The sequence below is a fragment of the Gopherus flavomarginatus genome, chromosome 9, assembly GCF_025201925.1.
Source record: "Gopherus flavomarginatus isolate rGopFla2 chromosome 9, rGopFla2.mat.asm, whole genome shotgun sequence".
Lineage (NCBI taxonomy): Eukaryota > Metazoa > Chordata > Testudines > Testudinidae > Gopherus > Gopherus flavomarginatus.
In genome coordinates, this window is record NC_066625.1 from 76,321,966 (window position 1) to 76,345,130 (window position 23,165).

The following is a 23,165-nucleotide window of genomic DNA, read 5'->3' on the forward strand; positions in this document are numbered from 1 at the left end:
GATTTCATGATTTGGAAGCCTGCTCACTGTGGATTGAACTTAGTCCATTTTATATAGCCCCAAAATAGACAACAACAACTTTTGGTTACTACTGCACTGGCTGAAGTCAAAACATCTACACAGCAACCAGACACCCACTGCTGGCCCATGCCAGCTGACTCAGGCTGGTGGCGCTCAGACTGTGGGGCTCTTTCATTGCTGTGTAGGCTTCTGGGCTCAAGTTGGAGCTCACGCTCTGGAACTCTCCTGCACCTGGAAGGGTCTTAGAGCCCAGGTTCCAGCCTGAGCCTGGAAGCCTACACAGCAGTGAAACAGCCCCATAGCCTGAGCTCTGCAAGGCAGAGTCGGTTGACATGGGCCAGCCCTAGGTTCTTCTTTGCAATGTAGACTTTACATGTAGACTGCATAGCACTGCCTTAAGCAGCCCAGTCTCCTGAAAACTTGACACAAACGCCAATATCTGCCTACTCTTCTTATAGTGTCATGACAAAGTCCCTTTCCTTTTCTTCAGTCCTTTATTCCACGACATTTTTACTCTCTTCACTTGAAACTGAAAAAACCCCCAAATCTCCATATATTTCTGGAGCAAGAACTTTGGTATATGTGAACTAATCATCTCTTTCCAGGGAGGAAGAAGAGACATAGCAAGAGAACTTTGTTCTAGAATAATAGAAACCCAGCTTCCCTTCGCTACAGCATATATGTTTACTTAAATAAATAATCAATCCAACAGGAGGAAGAGAAGTGGGCAAAATATTCTAAAATGTGAAGAGTGATGAGAGCCTGATCTAGCACAAGGAGAAGAGACAGCTATTTAGTAAGAAGAATCCTAAAGGGCATCTTATAATGGCTCATTTAGCTGTGCTTAAAATGGTAATCCAGAAGGATTTAGTCCCATCTCAATTTACACTGGGAGATTATTAGTAGATTGTGAAATTATTGAGTTCTCTTCATAACTCACATGTTATTTATTATCCATTTGGCTAAAGAGTGTGAAGATAAGCAACATACAAGGTATATACACACAATAAATTCTTGACTTCTGGACTAAGGCAATATCTGTTTCCCGTCTAATGGTCTAATTCAGCCACTGTTTTTATTCCTGCTATAATGCTGACTGATGGGCATCAGACCTCAATCCGAAGTTCAAAACTAAGCACAAAACCTTGGGTAAGATCTAACGTGCAGGTGTTTCTTCAGTAATCCTTTAGAGCCCATACATGAGCCTGAAAAGCTGGTAACTTCCAGAAGAAGAGCTATTTCCCATGACAAGAATTTTAGTCTATGGAGTTATACAGCTTGCAATGGCCAACTATACTGAAGACCTCAATATTCTTTGGAAGATCCCTTTTTAGTTCCATAAAACATGCTGGGAGAGATTCCGATACCCATTACACCAGCATGAATCCAGAGCAGCTTTGCTGAAGTCAGCAGTTATTCTGCATTTACACTGGTATGTAAGTGAGATCAGAATGTGATCCCCTAATTGCACCTGAAGACACAACTAGCTTAGAAAGCTTGTTAACTTTTCATTTTTTAAGGATTCAACTCTGTGAGGTTTTAAGCCTCCTTAGATCCCAATGATTCAAATCGAGCCCTAATGGATTCTATAATCTTCTCAAAAAGCAACCTTTCCTAGCATGGTTTAGAAAAATTCTGAGAGCAGCTACCTGCAATATTTCTTGGGTGTTTTACAGTGTATGCACTCAGGAATGATGATGGAAATATCAAAGTCATAACTGGCTGAATAGGCGTTGAACAGATGCCAGTGGAAAAAATATATATAACTAAGCAGAAAGGATGCAAATATCCACTCTAGAAGTGTGTTTGATAAAATAAAAGCATTAAGAGAAATGGAACATCTTCCTGCCTCTATTAGAATACCTCAACAGAATGAAGAAAAATGGACCAAGTGGGCTGAATTGATTAAAAATAAATAATAATTGCTCTAAATTTTTATAATAGCAGGACATCAATACAATTCTACTGCCTCAACTCTGCTGCATTCCCCTATCTTTTAGTGCTTACATCAGAAAATAGCTTGTTCTGCCAACTAGTAGTTTAAAAAAATAAGTGTTTCCTAGCTTCATCTGATTAACACCTCAGGTGCTGCTTGGAAGGCATGTGAAAAGAGAATAAAAACCTGGATTAAACTGCTCAGCTGAAGTCAATGTGGCACTGGGCAATTTTAAAGTGCCCAAGTCACTCTTGGACCAACAGAATATAAGTGTGTCCTAGAGACTCTGTAGGAAACTCAGAGTCGCCAACGCTCATGATTTTATTGAAAGTCTTGTTATGTTTGGTATTTTTCTTAAAGCTCCAGCTCATGGAATCATATTATAGGAAGCTCAGTTTTCATTAAAAACAGAAAGGAAGTTTCCAGCAGAGTAAAGCATGAAAACATTGAATCCTAAAGGCTCAAAACTAAGGAAGCAAATAAAAGACCCCAGAATTTTTTTTAATCTCATGATTTTTAAGTATGTGAAGTTGGCAATATTGGAAATGAAAGTGCTGGTGCTTCTCAGGGACCCCTGCTGGCAGCTCCATCCAGGCAGCAATCTGAAACCAGCAGAGGTAAGGGGTTGTGATGCTGGCTGCTTATAGGAGGGAGTAAGGGAATATAGGAACAAAGACAGCTCTGGAATTCACACAGTGATGCCTCAGGTAGGCTAGAGAAAAGCAACATGAGGTGAGAAAATCAGACCAGAGAACTCTCAGGAATGACAAGCTCCCAGTTTGTCCTCAAAACTTAGCTGAGTTAGAAAAACTGCAGGAGGAATGGACTTTTCTATAGTATTTCCACTTTGGGTGCTCATCAAAACCAAGGGGGAAAAAGCCAAAGCAGTGAACTGAAAAAAGCAGTGAACTGAACTATCAAAACTTTCTCAAAAAAAAAAATTGGCTTAAGTTCCAAAAGAAGGGTTTGGTTCATATTTTATATGACCTAGCTTGCCCATCCCTAATCTAAATACCTTCGTCTCAGTTCAGCTGTGTAAAGAGCAACAACTCCCATTGACTGAAATTACACTTTCACCTGCTTGTGCCATGGATGACTATAATGTCTTGTCTTTTAGAGCTACGTGGGAGGGGAAAGAAAAGCATATTTTGTAATGGAGTTTCTAAGACTAAAGTAAACCAAAGGCTTCCTCGTCTTTCTCCATGATTGGGTTCATTCTTTTATGCTTTTGAACTGAGATATGTAGTGCCCGATTTAGCACACACACAAATCAGACCTAGCAACTCTGGTGTTGCAGTAAAATATTCAAATGACTATTCTGCAAATTAAATCAGCTCCTATTATGTAGAACCAACGACCTTCACTGCTTTCATTTCAGATTCATATTGATTTCCCCACCTAACGGCTCATAAAGTGAAGTTTTTAGTATGTACTTTATTCACCAAGCTGGATGCTGATTGGGTGAAAGGAGCTGGTAAGGGACAGATCCCAGGGAAGTGAATGTTTATTCTTGCCTGAACTCAGCCAAGGAAAGTTTCTATGGTGGAAAAATTGCCTCACACTGTAGAGTGCCATAATGGGAAGAGTATAAATAGAAATAAAAATATAGATTCCAACTTGTTTATCATTCTGAATTTAACCCTTGAGTCACCACAGATGGTGATGCCTCTCTCTCTCACTTTCACACTCTCTCTCTCTTTCTCACACACAATCTGATTTATGGGGTTGCTACATATCAGCCCAATCCTATATCCACTGAAGTCAGCAACAAAAACCCTCACTGGACTTCAATTGGTCAAGATCAGGCTTATACTTTGAAATAGCTAGCTGTGTGCTCCACTGACAAAACAAACCTGATTAATCAGTACTGTATGGGGGCACCTCTAACACTGCACAGTCTTGAATAACTTAGGCAGGATTTTGTTCTGTGCTATACTATACTTTAGCTGTCATAGGGATGGCTAATGAATGCAAGAGAAGTGCATATGCAGTATGCCACATCAGACATACAAGAATCTTCTTAAAGAAACATGTGCCCTCACAGTACATACTGTGGACTTTAAGGCCATATTCCCACCTTCCCACCCCCCAAATATACCCTCCTGTCTTATATCCATCAGTTTATCTGGGGGGAGGGGAACACTTGGGGAGGCAGTCTTGATTACATTTTTTGATCATTAAAAATGAAGATATTCTGTCTGGAGAACAGGTCACTTTAATGAATGGGTCAAGCATTTTCAATGTAATTCTTCTTGTGTATGGTATGTCTCTTTTGCACTGTGCCACTGCAGAAATGAAGTGCCCATCTCCCCACAAGTGAAGAAAGAATATCAAAGATCAGAGAGGAGAATATTACAGCTCCTTTCGTGAGACACATCTCATCTCATCTCCTGGGCTCAGATGCCAGCTTTATAAATACAACCCATACCTTGCCAGATACATCTGCTGCCTCGTGGTTCAATTTCTCATGTGATTGCACAGCACCTAACAGTTGCCATGTAAATAATAAATAAAACACCACTTGGGGTGATTAATGTGTTTTTAGTCAAAAGGGCCCTAAGAATGCAAAAAACTAGTGATTTCCATTCATAATCCATACATTTGTATTCACTGAAGTGGCAACTGTATTTGCTTATTTTCTCTTTAGGAGTAATATGATTCATACTACTACTTAGCACAAAGACAGGCCTTCTTGTTTTCAGGGCTCTTTACAAATACTTACAAACTGAGCATCATAATCATCCTGTTATATAACCCAGTAAATATTACTCAGCCTCTGTTTATACATAGGGAACTTGAAGTCAAGGACCTAATTCTGGAGCCTCATTCACAAGAAGAAAGGGCTCCAGGATTGGGCACCAAGTGATTAAGTCAAGCCATTCTGGCTTCCAGTCCAAACCTAACTAGTTATATTATTAACACTATGCTTTCCCTTAGTACCCTAGCTGGGTGCCCCAGGACATACCATGGTGTATCTGCTCAGCATGAGGGCCCGGGCAAGATTTTCAACTAACTGTAACTTTAAAGCAGGTTATATACTTTGCTTTGCTGTATGGTTGTAAAAATAGTCTCTAGAGGTTGGGGAGTGGCATGGACAGACAGATAGTAAGTCTGTTTCTTTTTCCCCAGACATTAAACAAATCCCTGATCTACATTACAGAATTACTACTGTATAACTAACATCACTCCAGAGTGTGAATAATCCACAACCCTGAGCGACGTAGTTATACCAACCTAAGAGCTGGTAGACAGTGCTATGTCGGTGGGAGAACTATCGCCTCTCTCTGCCTAAACCAGATCCACGGTACTAATGCTTGCATCAAGAATGATTTTAATATTGCACTGGGGACAGTAAAATGCTTCATTGCCAGTAGTGCCTCGACTCAGCCCACTAATAAAAACACCTACTCCCAACATTTCCAGATCCATTACAATCTCCCAGTGTTACCTGTGCATATTTCCCTCTGCATATCATTCCATTCCACCGTGGGACAGTAAGACATCCTGGATGACGAAGCAGGTAGTTGTCTGCTCTCCCTATGAAGGTGTCTGGGTATCCTGTCACCGAACCATCCAGGTCATGGAAAATAGAAACTTTGTCACCATCATTATCATTATCTCCAAACCACTGGCCTGATCTGCCAAAAAACACCTTGAGTCCTACCTATAAAAGAGAGAGAGTCAAAAGAGGAGTTACTGGTGTAGCCATAACTGATTACTGGGCATAGATGTGACATACGTTAATATAGCTCCGTCAGGAACACTTTTGACATAGAAAATCCTATGGGTTTGGAACACCACGCCAAGACTTAAGCTACTAATGCATCCTGGATTTAGAAACAATTTTGACGATATAAAGTTTATTTACTGGGATTTTTGTCTTCCTTTGTTTCTTAATGAGGAAGGATGTTTTCATGAAATCAGGATCTTTGGTTCTTAGACGTTCATGTGCTCCTGCTGCTTTCTCCTTGAAGTAATAAGCAGAAGAATGTGACTTTAAGGGATTAAGCAGCTTTGGAAGCATATGAAATGATTAAGGAACAAACATCCTTTACATGGAAAATGTCAGAAAAGTAAATTTTTATAAATGTTCCCACTTAGTTTCATAAAACGTTGTGAAACAGTAGCTTTTTACAGAATTCCCATTAGTGGATATTCCAACATATGATTTGGACACTATTCTTTTTGGAAAGCAAACAAAACAAAATAGAAGCTAAAACCTCAGGTGCTCTCCCTATGCATAACCTCGGTTTTGGGGATGGCTAAACATCAAAGCAAAAAGCATAAGCCTATTATAAAAATACAACAAAGTAGGGAACCTGCAGATGTTAAGCAAAAAGGGTTGACTATTTTGATGTCTGTAGAGAAAGCAAATGAATAGGTCACAAGGTGTTGGTAAGTGTTTTAGGTCAGATACTTTTTGCTGACTCCCTGAGTAATAATGTGTGCTACACAAGACAATAGTGGCTTGATCATACAGACCCAAGGAAGAAATCTTACTTCCATTAGGCCTGTTGACTTTAATGGGACTACTCACATGAGTAAGAAATAATTACTCATGGGAGCAAGGGTTTGCAGGTAAGGCAGCAAATCTACTAAGGTCTTTGAAAGCTCAATTTTGTAATACCCATTGGGTAAGAACTTACCACTATCCTTACTCACAGGAGAAGTCCTATTGTTTAAATGGGACTACCTCACAAAGGTAACAACTACTTGCATGAGTAAAGGTTGCAGGAATGGGCCCTTAAATTATGTTTTAGTTAGTTTACTTTACTTTAAAATCAAATTACTTTAAAATCAAAACAGATCCTATAATCACTTTTCCTTCCTTCTCCTAACCTAACTCCTAGCCTCTTACTGAATCAGTCCTTAAAAAAAAAAAAAAAAAAAATACACACACACACGCACAGCCCACCAACCAAAACACACTGAATTGTAATGTTTGTTTTTGAGCAGTTACAACTCTTTTCTTATTTCCCTGCTGGAAACCTCTGCCAAAGGAGCTATTTGGTAAAGAAGAAGGATCCCATTGGATACTTTTTTTTGTAATATCTAAAAGAGGAAATATTAGTAAAATGTAAACGTTATCCTGCAGTTCAAATACTATAAATGCCTTACACCAGTGCATTTCTGGGTTTGAATATGGACACTCCAACGGCAAGAGAACAGAGACTTCAAAACAAAAGTACAGTGTGTACAGTTTCCATTTAATTAGCACACTAAGTTTTTCCAGACACAACACAGAAAGTTTTATTGTTTAAACCCTAATCTTTCTCCTGTAAACTGTGAGAATGAGAAATAAAATGACTATTCTAAAAATTCAAGTTAAAGATTACACTAAAGTGGACAAAAGAATCACTGCTAAACTTGTAAACGGAGAAATGATCTGTATTAATTTATGAGCCAATCCTAGGAAATACCGTCTTTTGTACTGTAGACACAGAAAGGAATCAGCTTCCAGGTATAAAGTTTTGGGAACAGGGATAAAAAGCACAAGACTGATTTATCTATATCTGTCATTTCATGATTCTTATGGACTTTAGTGGGAACTCTGTCTAAGTGAAGACTATAGAAGTTGGACATCATTTTGAAGATCTTCACTTATATACTATTTAGAGTGATAAATTATATGGACTACATGGTGGGTGACAGGTATAAAGATCTCTTTACTCAGGGGATTGGAGCATTAGAATAGCAACTATAGGGAGATGGGTTAGTAGACTGAGGATTAGTAGACAGATATGTGACAAATTTAATCATCAAATGCCTCTCCAATTTAATCACATGGATATCATCTCCACACATATAGTATACATGCATGAACATGCACCTACACACACTTACGGAAAAGCCCTATAAGCTTCAATTGAAAATTGTAAATTTTCTGTAGATTTTTGTTGAATTAACCAGTGGAATTGAATAAGGAATTGCATCTTTTCAACAAAATTCTATGGGATGGTGCAAAACACCCATAGAAAGAATATCCCTGTCTACTACTACTATCATCATCATCTTGTGATGATCAATATGTTTACAGAAACGGGTCGCCAGGGAAATTTGTTAACCAGTGTGGACCTACCCCTGTTTTACAGTCACGACTCCCGAATCATTATCGTGCCTCTCATTTCGAAACAGAGATTAAGGTCCTGATCCTGCAAGCTGATCAGTGCAGGCAGATCCTGATACCTATGCAGAGCCCCTCTGAATTTACTGTAGCTTTAGAGGGCAGGGATCCACCTGCATGGAACAGCTTGCAGGACTGGGACTCAAATCAGGTAAGAAGGAACAATCTCTCTCGTATTATAGAAAAATATGGCCGACAACATAAGACATCTGTTTCTATGGGGTCTGATCCCAAGCCCATTGACTTTGGTGGAGTTGAGGGCTCAGTTCTGCAACATAAAGATGCCTTTTTACTTCAGTGGGAACAAGATTGGCCCCTTAAACCCACAGCCCTTTTCTTTTGCTCCCCTTGCCTCCCATCTTCAGGGCAGAAATGGTTTGTGATCAAGTGCAGTACATTTATCTTCCTGACTTTTGTCTGGGGCTTTTATGGGGGGGGGGGGTCCACACTATCAGAATTGCCATTTTTAAAGTGCATGAAAACTTCAGTTTTGCCTAGCACTCAGGAAACACCATGGTAAGAAGGCATAGTCTAAATATCAAGGCAACTGCTTACATTACAAAGTGCTCCCCTCCTATTCACATAGCTTAATGAATCCTGCCAGTGTAAACGTCCTTTCAGCAATTGTGTGCTATAATGGGGAGTCATTAGGCTGGATCCAGGCTCCTCCCCACCCCCAAATATGGCTCCTCTGCGCACTTCCAGCAATGCAAAGGGCCATAAAGCTGTCCTGAACAGAGAGCTGGGGATTCACCTGGCATGGGCAAATCCACAGATGGTAAAGAGCTGCCACAGCCTGCTGTCAACGGGCAGAGTTCCATCTCCAAACTCCAGCTATTCCTAGTAGCTGGAAAAACCACCACAGGAGCCATTAATGGTCAAAGTTAGAACATGCTCAGGGGACTGAACCAGTCCTGGGCTACCTGATGATCATTTGAGCTCAAATGGTGACCTACCACCACCTTTCTCCCCCAGGAGCTGGCACAGCCTGCCATAAAGGGGCACAGCTCAGATAGACCCAAAGACTGGGGCTGACATTTTTATTATTCATTAATTTTTTTTACACATTTATGAATAGTACCATGGAAAGCTTTCCTAGGAAACTATGCAAGAACTCTGAATGACCTAAAGAGAATATTTCCTCCTCCCTGTCTAGATTCTAGTTATGGGACATGGAGGGTATGTTTACACTGCAGCTGGGAGCAAACCTCCCAACTCGGTAGTCACTCGCACTAGTGGGACTCAAGCTAGCGTGCTGAAGACAGCAGCACGGATGTTCCAACTTGTGCTGGAGTTCAGCCTCCCAAGCTTGAGTACCCAGGTTGAAACATCCACATGGATATTTTTAGTGTACTAGTTCAAGTCTGTCTACCTGGGCAGGGAGGCTTGGTCCCAGCTGCAGTATAGATATATCCACACAGACCCATGGCACTACATGGCCATCTGAATCTTGTGTAGGCAGAGGACCAATGACTGCTTTGAAGATAGCCTTTTAATAGCACTTTATAAGCACTGTTATTCGTTTTATTACCTGTAAATGCACAGATTTTCCTTCCCTCATATGCAAGCTTTGTGTTTGTCAACAGAAATGTGAATACTTTTGTATAGTGCAACATTTTGCTTTTCTCTTTCACTTAACAATTTGTTTTTATATTGTAATTAAGCAAGACCCGACTAGTTTTATTATTTAGTTATCTAATCAATGAGCTGATTAGCTTGAATAATTAATATGATTATGCACCCAGCATGACTAATAGCTTTAGTATCATTATGCAACTTGCAATAAGGTTTTTGGTTTGTTTTTTTTTAGAAGTGACAGTAAAAATAAGCCATTCTTTAGGGAACGTCTTTCAAAATTAATAAAAAGAAGCCTATCAATGGAAATTAACAAACAGCTTAGGGCTCTATGTTAATTATATGTTATCCAATAAAGCCACTTGCCACAGAGCAATATGCAAGAGGACCTTGCAGTTTTACTTCAGAATCAGCAGCTCTGGATTCAATCTGGATAAAGCAGAATCAAAGTGAAAGGTGTTTTTATTAACTGCTGTGGCAGAGGTGGTTAACTGCCTTTTTTTTTTTAAATGGTTGGCAAAATATAAGGTAAAGAGACATTTGTTGGGAATGGACAAACAGTAAGTAATTACTTGGATAATGTAACAAATGTTTTATAATAAACTCAGCATGTGTTATTTAAGCATGTTTGTCTTTAATTCAGATTGCGAAAGCATTTAATAACTCCTCTGAAAGTTCTGCCTTGCACACCTCAGATCTTAAAAGGTGTTGCTGTAATAAACTGTCTCTCAGACCTGAAAAGGTGCAGTGACATTAAACAGGCTCAGACCTCAAAAAGTGCTGCAACTTTACACATCTGCATTTTCAAATTTTTCCGCAGGTAACGATCCACTAATGGGCCTAAAAACATATGCATTTGGAGTTAAAAACCCATCTGACAGCCCTTACTCAGGTTACACTCCCACTAGCATCAGATCCACTGCAAGATCAGACCTGTGCATTTTATGTTTCCCTCTAAGCATACTCCTCATTCCATGCTAAATGTTGCATCTTCATTGTGGCTAGTTCCCCTGAGGGATGCAAAGAACGTACAACTAAATTATCCCTTACCCTTGTTCGGACTTCAGGTGTGACATACATGGGAAATACAGAGGTCTGATTTATTTAAATGCACAAGGATGAAGTGCACTTTATTTTCACAACAGTACCACAGGAGTGACCGTGCTAACACAACCTTTATATAAAATATGCTCCTGTTGTGTGGATAAGGTGTGATGGAGGAAAGGCAGAAAAGCTGCCTGCTAAGCCAAAGAAAATGAGGTCTGTCAATATTGGAGCTGTGGAAAACTTCCCTACAAACAAACCCAAACCTTGAGCTAAGGTTATAGAGGTTCATGAACTACACAGAGGGCCTGGGCCTTGTTTTGGGCAGGCCTGGGATAGGTTACAATCCCCAGAAGGAAGCCACCTGGAAGTCAGTAATTTTTCATGGTTTCAGACTAACCCAGGCAACTTGTAGTGATTTTGTGAGAGTTTGGTTTTGAGTTTTACCAGCTCAAATGAATAAAAAAACTCAAAAACCAAACTCAAAGAGACGTGAATGCCACATGAATCCAACAGAAAGGCTAGAACACCTAAAGCATTTTAGAACTCCTGTCAGCATGCAAATATGGGATCCGATTCGGCAGTCCTTCCTCTTGCTCAATCCCCACTGTGATCCATAGAACTTTCAGGGACGAGCCCAGGATCAGGCCCAAGGTTCTCTCTAGGTATCTAAGGGTATGGCTACACTACCCACTGGATCGGCAGGCAGCCATCGATCCAGCTGGGGTCAATTTATCATGTCTAGTCTAGACACAATAAATCAATCCCCAAGCACTCTCCCGTTGACTCCTGTACTCCACTGCCGCGAGAGGCACAAGCGGAGTCAATGTGGGAGCAGCAGCAGTCGACTCACCGCAGGGAAGACACTGCGGTGAGTAGGTCTTAGTACGTCAACTTCAGCTATGCTATTCACGTAGCTGAAGTTGCGTAACTTAGATTGATTTCCTCCCAGTGTAGACCGGGCCTTAGAATTGTACTACAACTTTCTGGCACTCATGCTTGTTGAAGTTTGATTTGTGTAGCTTCCAGTCACTGGGCCAGATCCTCAACTAGAGTAAACCAGCATAGCTCCACTGAGGTAAATACCGCTACGGATGACTTACATTAACTGAGATCTGGGCCTCTATGTTAAAACCTTATGCTATTGCAGATTTTGCATCTCTACTCACTCAGAAGTAAGATGTTTCTGGAGTAAACCTCTCAGCACAGTTAAAGGCTTTTGAAAGTCAAACAAGCTCAGCCAAAACCCATACTCCTATTTTTCTCACTTACACTTCTCTCCATCCTGACCTGGGACACGTTGTTCTGAGGGCTTATCTGCCAGGAATTCTTCATGAAGAAACCAATGGCGCTTGAGTAGCAGTCCACAGTGGGAGTAAACTTTCTGAAAGTGCATTTCACCAGCCTAACAGGCCCATCATAAATCTGGAATCCACGGATAGGGAACGTCCTAGGGAAGTTTCAAAATGAACAGAATTCCAGTTTAGACATGTGGGCAGGATCAGTGCTTTCCTCCAAACAGCACAGAGAGACATTACATTTGTCTCTAGCAGTTACACCCTCTTCACATTCCCTAAATCAGGATCATGCTGCTCCAGCCCATGAGGTGCTGAACAACCTCATCACCTTGTAAGAGGCACCCAGCTCTCCCCAGCTAAGGCTCAGAAGAGGAGCAGTGGTTAAGTGAGTGATCTCAGAAATAAAATTCCAGTCCAGAGCAGGATCTTGTCTCTCCCCACTTTATGGCCCCTTATAGCCAGTCAGCTGGGGCAAAACACCTTAAACAAACAGCTTCCTGGGGAGTCCGCGGAGGTCAGAGAAATCCCAGGGATTGTAGGGCCAGTGTAGAGGCTCCTTTGATACTTCTCCAGTCCAGCCCGGCCATAGGCATAGCTGGAGGACTGTAACATGAGTCTAATCTCCTGCTGGTGTAATGGCCTCTTGAGAGCAGCCACCTGCTGGTTCAATTTAGAACAACTTGGATTTTCCTCTCCCCACAAGCTGCTCCAGGCATCACATGGTCATCCCCAAGGATATGGCCCACAACATTTTATAGTTGTAAGATTACATCTTCAGGGCTGGCCTGTGGAATATGGCCATGTTGCACAGGATATCAAAAATCTAGGAGATGCCATTGCAGTCTCAGGTGAGTTTTGATCCCCCTTTCTTGTTTAAAATACTGAATTCTGTGTTATGCAGGTGCTGTGTGACTACTGAATGGCCTACGGTACCTTCATAAAAGATAATGAAGGGGGCCAGTGGAGACATGTTTACAATTAATTTGTTCAGAAATTTAGATAAAGCTGGATTGCTCAAGCATCAGAAACAGAAAGCCCGCATGTACTTTCTTATCGATTACAGACTCCACAGTTGCATTCAGTGTTGTATTATACACAGCGAGATGCAAGAGTGAGATTTTCTCTCTTTGAATTTGACTGTAAGTGTCTATCTCAGGCTCTAGGTGCTTTAACCAACTAAATTAAAATATAAAAAAAATAGCACCCCAGCATATGGTGCAATGGGAAAACCAGAGGTACATGTGGCAGCCATGTGGGAAAACTCAGTCCTTGATCCCGAGCTCACTGAAACCAAAGGGCTTTGGGTCAGGCCTTTACAATGCCACTGCCTGTGCTATAGCTATTCAGCAGATGGGACTGATTTTAAATGCACTTTGGATTTAGAATTTTATTCTGTTGAAAGATGAGACAGTGTGTCAGGTAGCAATATTCCTTCTTTCCAGGTTTGCAGTTCCTACCAATAAACACAGGTTATTAAAAGGTGAACGCTGAAATGCAATGGAGCATTCCAAATGGTTGCCTGATAATAACAGTGGCTCTAATTGTTCTGTAGAGATTCAGTTTCATAGCCAGGAATCTCCTATGGTTATACAGGTCTAAGGGCTACTTGCATGCCAGGCATGTTATAACCAATCAGCAAATACTCAGTCTATTGTTACTCGTTGCTTTTTTAAAACATTCCTTAATAGATGTTTGTCATGAATGACAATTGTTTTGGAGTTTCTAATTGCTCAAGGCATTGACTGTTGAAGAGGGGGGCTGTATTTCTGTAAAGGGAGCTAACATACAGCCCTAGAAAGAGAAGTGAGATTCTGAGTGACTTTTCTTTTGCTTTCTTTGTCAAACTGGTCATATGTTGTTCAGACAGGAAGAAAATAAATGTACACCCACTGGAAAAGGAAAATCAAGAGAAAAATAGCATCCAGTCCCTTGTTTGGTGACTTCAGTGGGAGATTTGCCTGTGTCAGGAATGACGAATCAGGTGCTTACTCAGTAAAGGGTATGTGTACACTGCAATGAAATGCCTGTGTCTGGCCCATGTCAACTGACTCTGGCTCAGGCTGCAGGGTGATAAAATTGCACTATAGATGGTTGGGCTTGGAGCTTTAAGATTCTTCCTCGCTCCCTCATGGGGTTCCAGAGCCCAAACATCTACACCAGACTTTTACAGTCCCATAGCCTAAGCCCCATGAACCCAAGTCAGCTGACACAGGCCAGCCACTGGTGTTTAATTACAATGTAGACATACCCTAAGGGAGATCAAATGTGTGCCAAAGTCTCTTTGGCGTTGGATGCTAAGGTGTACAGGCAGTCTTGTCTCCCCATCCCTTCAGTTCAAATGGAAAATTATCCAGCTTTCCCTATGATGCCACATTGGCATGTCTGGGTACTGAACAATATTTACAATAGAGTTATTACAAGAGAGCCAGTCAGCCCAGACATTGGCTGCAATTATAGCACTTAAAAAAGTTCTTGGTTTCTTTCAAAATTTCTATCCACTTTCTAATGACTAATAAATTAGGCAGAAAAATCACATCAAAGACATCCAGTTGTTAAAGCTCTTACTGCATTTGTCTGGAGAACAGGTTTTATTTGGATTTCATTGGTTATGGCCTGTATAACAAATTTAAACATCCATTTACATTACCCTTTAGTAGTCACATTCATTTCAAAGGCTTTTATTCTATCACATTTTTCTTATGCTAATATCAAGGATAAATGCCAGATGAATAACCTACTTGTTTCTGGGTAGTGTTCTATATTCTCCATTTGCCCCTCTTCCCCAGTAGCTGTTTTGTCCTCCCTGGGAGCCAATGTTGTTGCTTTCTCCAACAAAGATGGAATGCGCAACTTCCAGGCTGGAACCCTCATCTGTTGGGAAAGTTCCATCACTAGAATCAGACAAAGGAAAATGGAAGGTAACTATGTGGCACAGTTCAAAAGACTAATTAATGAATAATTTAAAGGAGCTTTTAATTGCACTTCTGAAACGGTCATTTTTAATCTGAAGAGATGTTTTTTAATTCCTGCAGATTCAGTCTTTAGAAACCAGCAAATTAGTATTAAGCACCAGTAATAATGCTAATTTAGTAGTTCAGGCAACTACACTTAGGTCTGATTTTTATATAGCATCCTCCATCCTAAAGCATTTTACAAAGTATGAGCCAAACTCTAGTTCAGAATTGGGAAGTTACAAATTCTTTGAAAAGTGTGAAAAAACAAAAAACACAGCTAGGGTCTGATCCAAAGCTCACTGAAGTCAATGGAAAGATTCCCATTGTTTGCGACTGGCTTTGGATCAGGCTCTTAAATCACATTTTATCTCAGAGAGGTTTCTGGTTTACAACAGAACAAACCTTTCTATTACCTGCAGGTAGTAGGAATGTGGTCAGCCACACAGAGGGCCTTTTCCTGCCACTTCTGCATGGAAATATACCAAAGGTACGGATATTTTTGGTCTTGCCTTGACAAGACTGAATACGAATCTCCTTAGCATGCACCAGAATGTTTAGTCTAAGGGTTTAGAATCCCTTAGACTAAACATTGTGATAATGTCTGATTATTGACATATTCCCCAGACATGATCAGGCAAAGAAACTGAAATGCCGTATTGCCATTTTCATTAATAACTATTACGGGAGAGACCTGATGTGGTTTGGGAAGGACATGTGAGATTCTTGCATCTTAATGTGAGCACCAGGGAAGCACCTTCTATTCTTTAATGTTTTAAATTGTGGAGAACCCTGAAAAACACAGCATACAGAGAGAAATGAAATTACCTAGCTAGGGTGAGTCCAATTCCATTGTCTGAAAACCTAGAAAAGAAGAAACACGAATGTGTAACATCAGACATGCCTAGTAACTTAATTTGTCCTACAGACCCACTTATGTCAGTAATGAGCAGAAGGATATAAACTGTAATTACAGTCACCTACCCACAGTTGCAGAAAATAATGTCACCGCCCCTGGCCCAGGCCCCATGGTCGTTATTTTTAAAAGCGATGAGGCCATCAATTAAGGCAGGAACTCGTGGTTTTACAGGGTCAGCATCCTGATGTGGGCGGAACCTGAAGCAAGGAATCTAGTTATTATACCAGAGCAATGGGAAATAACCTTAAACACAGGAGGTCCTGTCAGTCACAGTCACTGATGGGTTTAAGAGAAGTAATTTTGTTTCTATTTTCAGCTGAAAATATGTATCCTGGATCACATTCAAAACAATAGCTTCATTTTGCTACTGCATCTTATTGCAAGGCTAACACAGAACAAACATTAAAAGCGAAATTCTGGCCTCAGTGAAGTCAATGGAAAAGCACCAATTGATTTCAGTGGAGCCAGGATTTCTCTCTCAGGGTGGATTTTCAGAAGGATCTACATCTTCAATGGGACTTGTGTTCCTAAATCACATTGGCATTTCAAAACTCCCACCGTGCAAGAAGATGCCTACTGATGATAATTAAGTGACATGCATGAGCTATTATTCCAGTCTTAAAGTGGGACTCCCATGTCTGAAAGCTTTACTCAGCATGAATCTATAGATTTTCCAATCACTTTCAGAATATTTCTTGCCACACTTGCTGATTACTGAACACTGCCGAATTTGGGAAGGAAAAAAAACCCTTATTCTTCCCAAGTCCATCTTCACATTGCAGAAGGATGAAACTGAACCTCATGGGGCTGTATTGTCCCCTCTGCTCCCAGAAGCAAGGGGGCTGAGGGAGGAGGGAAGCCACAAAAAGGAGAAGTGTCACTTCCGCTGCATTATTGTCCCTATCCTTCAACTCGGTGGGAAACTCTCAGTGCTCTGTGAAGCTCACAATGTACGAGTGAGGTGGGGCTAGCCAGGACACAGCAGAAGAGAATGGCTGATCTCTACAGCGTTGCCCCACGTAAGCCCACAGGATTCTAGTGGGTTAGCCAATAGCATTAAGTACTCACTTTCCCTCTCTGTGACATGAATCCCTGGAAGCTTCCCTCCTCCCCACCCCCCATAAACGTATAGACAAAAAAAGAGACACCTGGGTGTGAAGATTATTGCAAGCAGATTATGTAACAGATGGCTGAGATTGTACCCAAAATCATAGGCACTAATTATATTGTGAAATTGAATTTATCATCTAGATTTCAGCTAAGTCATTGATAACAATAGTTAACCAAATTATGAAAACTCCATTCTTTTCAAGGACTCCTCTGCCAACATCTCAGAGCTCCAAGTGCACATTTGTCATTTTTTAAGCAATACTACAAATGATTCAGTGCACAGTTCTGAAATATTTGCCTCTTTATATCCCAGGCTGTGGGTCTATATTCTCAGGCTATTCCATCCATAACAAGGTCCAGCAACGCACTGAGTATACTGCGGGCTCCTGAAAACACCAGAAGCAATAAAAATGAACCCAAACACTTTTATCCATACAATATTTACTCACCTGGCATTATCTACAGTAAGATACTCTCGAGGATTTTCAGCACTGGCTTTTGTTGTCTTTACTCCTTTTCCAATAAACAAGCCAGCCTGAAAAATATATAGGAGTTCAACTATTTTAACAAGGAGACCACACAGCACAAGCTAAAGAAGATCAAAAGGTATTATAAATGGAACACAAACATGTTTAAGGCACAGTAAGCCCTCTGCATGCCAGTGCTTTCCATCCAAAGGATTGGCCTCTGTGCCATTTGGATGTTGTCACATTATTACAGTGGCCTTAGTGGAATACATCAAAGTCAGGGCAGAATGCTACAGCGCTATGCCCTTTACATAGTCATTTAAGTGGGTTTCTGAGCCAGAACAAAGAATTTAAACCCCCTCACGCCAGGAAATAAAGCATCCCTGCTGGCCCTGGGAGACAAAGAATGATGTTGCAGAGAGGGAACAGTGCTCCTGCTGAGAGGCAAGACCTTAATTCCTCTTAGATTTGTCATTTCTTTACAATCAAAGCAGAACATGATCCAGTGTAGTGAAGTTAAAGATTGCAATGCAGTGTTATTGCAGAGATGAACCAGCACATACATGGATAGAGCAAGATAAAGTTCTCTTTATCTATTAAAGTATATCTTAATAAAACCACCACCACAACGTCCACAGTTTGATACAGTAATATTTGCCTCCTCTCCATCTGGAATCCTGAGCAATAATGAAAAAAGGATTCTTATTTGCAGATTCTGTCTTTATGCCTACAGCGCATTTAGACAAAATGTTTTCATGGAATTACCTTCGAGTGAGATTAAAGTTATTGCAATTATTTGGGGGGGGGGGGAGAATGGGGGAGGGAAGAAGGCAGACCAGGATTTGGCCCTACCCCAGCTATTTTGCAGGGCTCTGGTCACACACCCCCACCCACCCACCATTGCAGTAGAGAGTAGCCTACAGTCTTCTACCCTTTACACTACATCTACTGCTACGTGCTCTATGTCTACACTACATCTACTACTGCCTGCATTCCTCTATGCTGTGTGGCACAGAGCAGCATACTGCCCACAATCTCAGTTTGTCCATCTGTATAATAGGAATAATACCATCCATGTACATTGCAGAGATGTTGAGACAACTGTTTAGTCAGTGTTTGAACAGCACTATGAAAGTGTTTCTAGCCCATGCAACCTGAGAGCTACCTACAGTAAGTGCTAAATCTTATGTTTGTGCAAATGTAGGAAAATCTTTTACATGCCTTGAAATTAGAATGGACTCTGTTGTTGTAAAATATCCCTAAGGGAGTAAACTCCGCCTGTGCTTCTGGGTATTGTCCCTCAGACTGTCCAGTTGGAACCCGGTGGAAGATGTACCATATCCCAACATCCTAAAACACAATAAAAAGGTTGAGACTCTGGGGCAGTACAATAAATTCTCAGACCCTATAGTATTTAGCTTTGCCAGCTGCACCAATAAAAATACAGTATATGAAATTAAATTTTCAAAGAAACTTCTTACACAGCCTGAAAAATGAGCAGGCACCACTTTGTGCATACAAAACCAACACATCTGTCTACACAAGCTTACTCCACTTGTATGCATAAATGCTCATCCAGGCACATACCTGCAGACTTTGCATGCACATATATTGGGAGTATGAAGAAGGGTAGATGAAATTTTGGCTTAGGGAACATGCCATCATTCATACCCAGGATTTGCATGTATAGCTGGGGTTCCAGTTCTTTATTAAACATTATTATTAAATACAATGGTCACCATTAAAGAGTCAACATTAGCCAACAGAAAACCACACATTTATTTCCTGCTTTACATAAGGGGAAACTGTGGTATCACATATCACGTTCTGTGCACATGGATGATCTCTGGACACAAAAAGAACTTTCTAGTTCACTTGCAGTGATATTGTACAAGGTCAATAAATTATCTAATTGCCTTTGGCCTTATGCAGCAATAGGCACCCAGATTCTACATTAAAAATGTGATGTTTCACACCAATGGCATCAATAAGTGGTGCATGCATGTGGATTGAAGGTGATATATGGCTGTTGCTGGTTAAATTATATTACCTGAGCACCAGCTGCTGCATTCTCTATCAAATTGTTGTTTGGGTTAGCAATCCAGAATGTGCTGACAGCCCTGAAAATAAAAACACAACATGATCCTAAGTAGTAACAAAACAGGAAGGGCTAAGCTTTTATAGCATTGCATTAGATTTTAGCCACAACACTCCCATTGATTTTAAAACTCCACACATACTCTTCATGAAAAATAAAAGCAATGATGTCAGACAGGTTCATTTATGGTCCTACATACTGAAAGCATTAAGTTATATGAGGCTATTCACACAAAAATCTGTGCTCTGTTAAAATCAAGTTAAGGAAACCAGACGTCATTTTTTCAAGAATTTGCTAGGGACAGAATTAAATAGCTATGGAAAATGTCTAAAAACTGAACTTCTGTTCCTCTTTAGAGCTGGGAGTGAGGGAGGAAGGTCTAACACCTTACAGCTTTATGATCCATTCAGGAGGACACCAGAATAAGCAACCTCTGCAAACAGATTATTAATGGAATTACAGAGCAATACTAATTCCTTTGCTCAAATTAAGGACACTATCAAGCAGAAAGATTTATGGTGGAACAGACAAAAGCTAGTGATATTTATGCAAACATTATGGTTTATTAAAGCAGACTTCCCTTTGTTGTTTAAGAAAAACAAGTTTGATGGACAATATATACCACATGTAAGGAAAAAATATGTATAACTATGTACTCACAGAAGCTGATTTGATCATTTTTAAATCAGAAAATTCTACCAAATATTTATTTCTTAACCATCTTATTACATTTGTAGGGTTTCCATGCTGATGGGAACAGTCCTAAATCAACGAGTATCCTATTGGATTGGATGGTTTGCAGGAATGGCCCAAATACTTGCAATATACCTGTGCTAGCCACAAAAGCAGCCTTAGCATACTCACAGGAGTAATCCCAATGAAGTCAATGGGATCACTTGGGCAAGTAAAAATTATCAGCATGTGGCCCTTAAATTTTATCCTGGAAAATACAGGGGTCCTGGGCTAAACTATGCTCTCATCAGCAACCGTAGTTGAGTCAATGTTATCATATTCATACCCATATTACAATGGACCATTTCTTCAGTTTGGATGTGTACTTCAGCCACCAATAATGAGGACTTTTTTTTTCCTCTGAGCAAAGTGCAACAAAACATGGCTAATTATAATTTATGCTAATCTTTACATTTGATCCCCTAATGTACTCATGTGCTAATGGCTAATTTACTCTAGACGCTATGATCCAAATTCATCATTGGTGCAAAAAAAAAAAAAAAAAAAAAAAAAAAAAGGGGGGGGGGGGGGGGAGACTCCCTTTGAAGTGAATGGGATTTATGTCTGCTTATGCCAGGCTGAAATGAGCCCCATTTATCAGACAGATTTCATGGAACCTTCATTATCCCAATTCAAAAGGATTCAGAGACAAGCAAAACACTATACTGTGTTTCTCTTTCACTAGAAACAGTGACAAGAATAGAACTCAATAAATAATTAATTGACTGAGATTCAGGTCTCTATTAGCACAGACCTCCATGACCCTCCACCTCAAGACACTTTACCTAGTAGCTAATATTTATTTAAAAAATAGAAACTTACAGTAGAAGCTAAAATTTGTCACGACCCCAATAGTACCATGTGTCAAACTTGGGAAAACAAACCCCACTCTGTAAACACCTTAGTTTCATCTCAGTATCAAAAATTTAGTACTTTCAAGACCAGATGCTATATAAAAAAGTGAATACTTATTGTATTCGTTGAGGGCTTACATGCAGTCGGTGCTTGGTATAGGTACATAATTCCCATAGACATTGCTACGCATTGCGAGGCATGTGGCTTCATTGCGGTCTGAAGGCAAGATTGTTCCAGGCTTGGTAAGGAGGCCCAAATTGTGGTAAAATGTATTGCGTTGCTCCAGCCCATCTTCAAGGAAAAAACAGTGACCCAAAGTATCATAGCCAATAGTATCTTTCACCTGAACCAATTATACAAAACATGGGTTACATGTTAACTACAAAGACATTTGTTATTGATAAACTTCAAAAACCTTTAAGACCAGTTTTGCCACCCTCACTGAATGGTACTTTCATCTGTGAGTAGTCCTGAAACTAAATCCAGAGTAAGATATACTCAGTAAGAGCAGGGTGACCAGATAGCTACTGTGAAAAAAAAAAAAAAAAAAAGCCACTACTGAAAAAATGGGACGGAGGGGGGAAATAGGCACCTATATAAGAAAAAGTCCCCCAAAACCGGGACTGTCCCTTTAAAAAACAGGACATCTGATCACCCTAAGCAAAGGTGAACTAATTTGGCCCTTACTAAATTCAGGGCCTTATCTTCCTCACATTGCAGTCAACAGCAAAACTCCCATTAACTTCAATCTGATTAGGATCATATGCATAATTAATAGCAAATGCTGCAATTCTAGGTTTGAAACTGTATTGGATTCTACGTGAGAATATTTGATAAAGATACAGTATTGTGATATTTGTCAGCATGAGTGTGTTACTCTAGATTTCTTTGAGATATTTCCCAAGTGGGCCTGGGAGGTCGGGGGTGAAGAGATTCAGTAAGTGTTTTAATGCAGAAAAATTTGCACTACTAAATTCAATGAGATGTTTCATCTAAATTCTCTGGTTATTAATTCTCCTATGATTTGCAGAGGTTGCAATCCATCATGTCTGCATTCTTAAGATTAACTGGACACGTGCACAAAAATATTTCATTAAAACATACTAAGACCAAGCGGACTTAGCATAAGCCTGCTTCGATGTACAGCATTACAGTGAGGATTTCTAAAATGTCTTATAACCGAAAATACTAAAAATCAGACCAGTTAAAATATTGAGCATTTTTTGCCAAATCTTATATGACAGGTTTCAATGAAACTTTTACGCTAACACTATACTTTAAATGTCAGCACATTTATTTGCAGTCTTTACACGGACATTACTCAAACTGATGTCAGTGGGAATAAGGAGCAAGACTAAATAATATGAACCTACATGGTTTCCTCTAGATACAGAGGGATAGTTAAACCAGATATAGTATATGAATCTGGGGAAAAGGATTATTATTATTGTAAGTGTACTTGTATTCAGTGTTTATCTACTGTATACAAGTATATTTACAATATATGAATCTGGAAAGTAGTATGAGAATTGTATGGTACAGGCTTATATAATAATTGCAAGTGACACAGTTGCCAATTCCCACTGGCATTCATTTTCCCCTGATAATCAACTCTCTAAATTGGAATCAGCAGCTTTTGTATCTGTCTCAATGAGATGTCTAGAAAGAACTTAATATACAGGCAAAAAAACCACAACACACACACACACACACACACACACACACACACACACACACACACACACCGACTGCAGTTTTTGGAAGCCCACTGACAATATTCCCACTCAGAATTCAAGAGCACATGCTCAGACTGAGAGGGTCAGTTGCAACAAGCCTGAGAAAACTAGAAGCAGTGGCCCTGAGGAGTGTGCTAGTCAGTTCAGCCTTGCTAACAGACAGCTAAACCCATTTCTGAGCTAACAATGCCACATGTCTTTGCCAACCTCCCAAGAATGGTAATGTTCTACTAAATATGTCCTTTAGTGTGATGGGCAGGAACAGGGCTGAGGATGCTTTCAATCAGCAGTGAGCTAAG

The 23,165-nt window shown here is 40.2% G+C and overlaps 2 protein-coding genes across 5 annotated transcripts in view; both read right to left on the minus strand.

Moving 5' to 3' along the window:
• Positions 1 to 23,165, minus strand: part of CEMIP (cell migration inducing hyaluronidase 1) — a 141,185-nt gene that overhangs the window by 110,606 nt on the left and 7,414 nt on the right. The window lies entirely within an intron of this gene.
• The window catches only part of LOC127058193 (cell surface hyaluronidase-like), a 64,529-nt gene that overhangs the window by 34,135 nt on the left and 7,229 nt on the right, over positions 1 to 23,165 (minus strand). Inside the window, exons 8-16 of one of the 3 annotated variants that reach the window (XM_050967792.1) lie at positions 21,268 to 21,473; positions 19,496 to 19,565; positions 18,667 to 18,795; positions 17,428 to 17,513; positions 15,934 to 16,065; positions 15,778 to 15,813; positions 14,737 to 14,889; positions 11,991 to 12,150; positions 5,406 to 5,621 (exon numbers count right to left, since the gene is read on the minus strand). In XM_050967792.1, the coding sequence (XP_050823749.1) occupies positions 5,406 to 5,621; positions 11,991 to 12,150; positions 14,737 to 14,889; positions 15,778 to 15,813; positions 15,934 to 16,065; positions 17,428 to 17,513; positions 18,667 to 18,795; positions 19,496 to 19,565; positions 21,268 to 21,473 (1,188 nt within the window). Of the gene's footprint in view, positions 1 to 5,405; positions 5,622 to 11,972; positions 12,151 to 14,736; positions 14,890 to 15,777; positions 15,814 to 15,933; positions 16,066 to 17,427; positions 17,514 to 18,666; positions 18,796 to 19,495; positions 19,566 to 21,267; positions 21,474 to 23,165 lie in introns of all 3 variants that reach the window. The other 2 variants (XM_050967791.1, XM_050967793.1) reach the window with 2 other exon arrangements.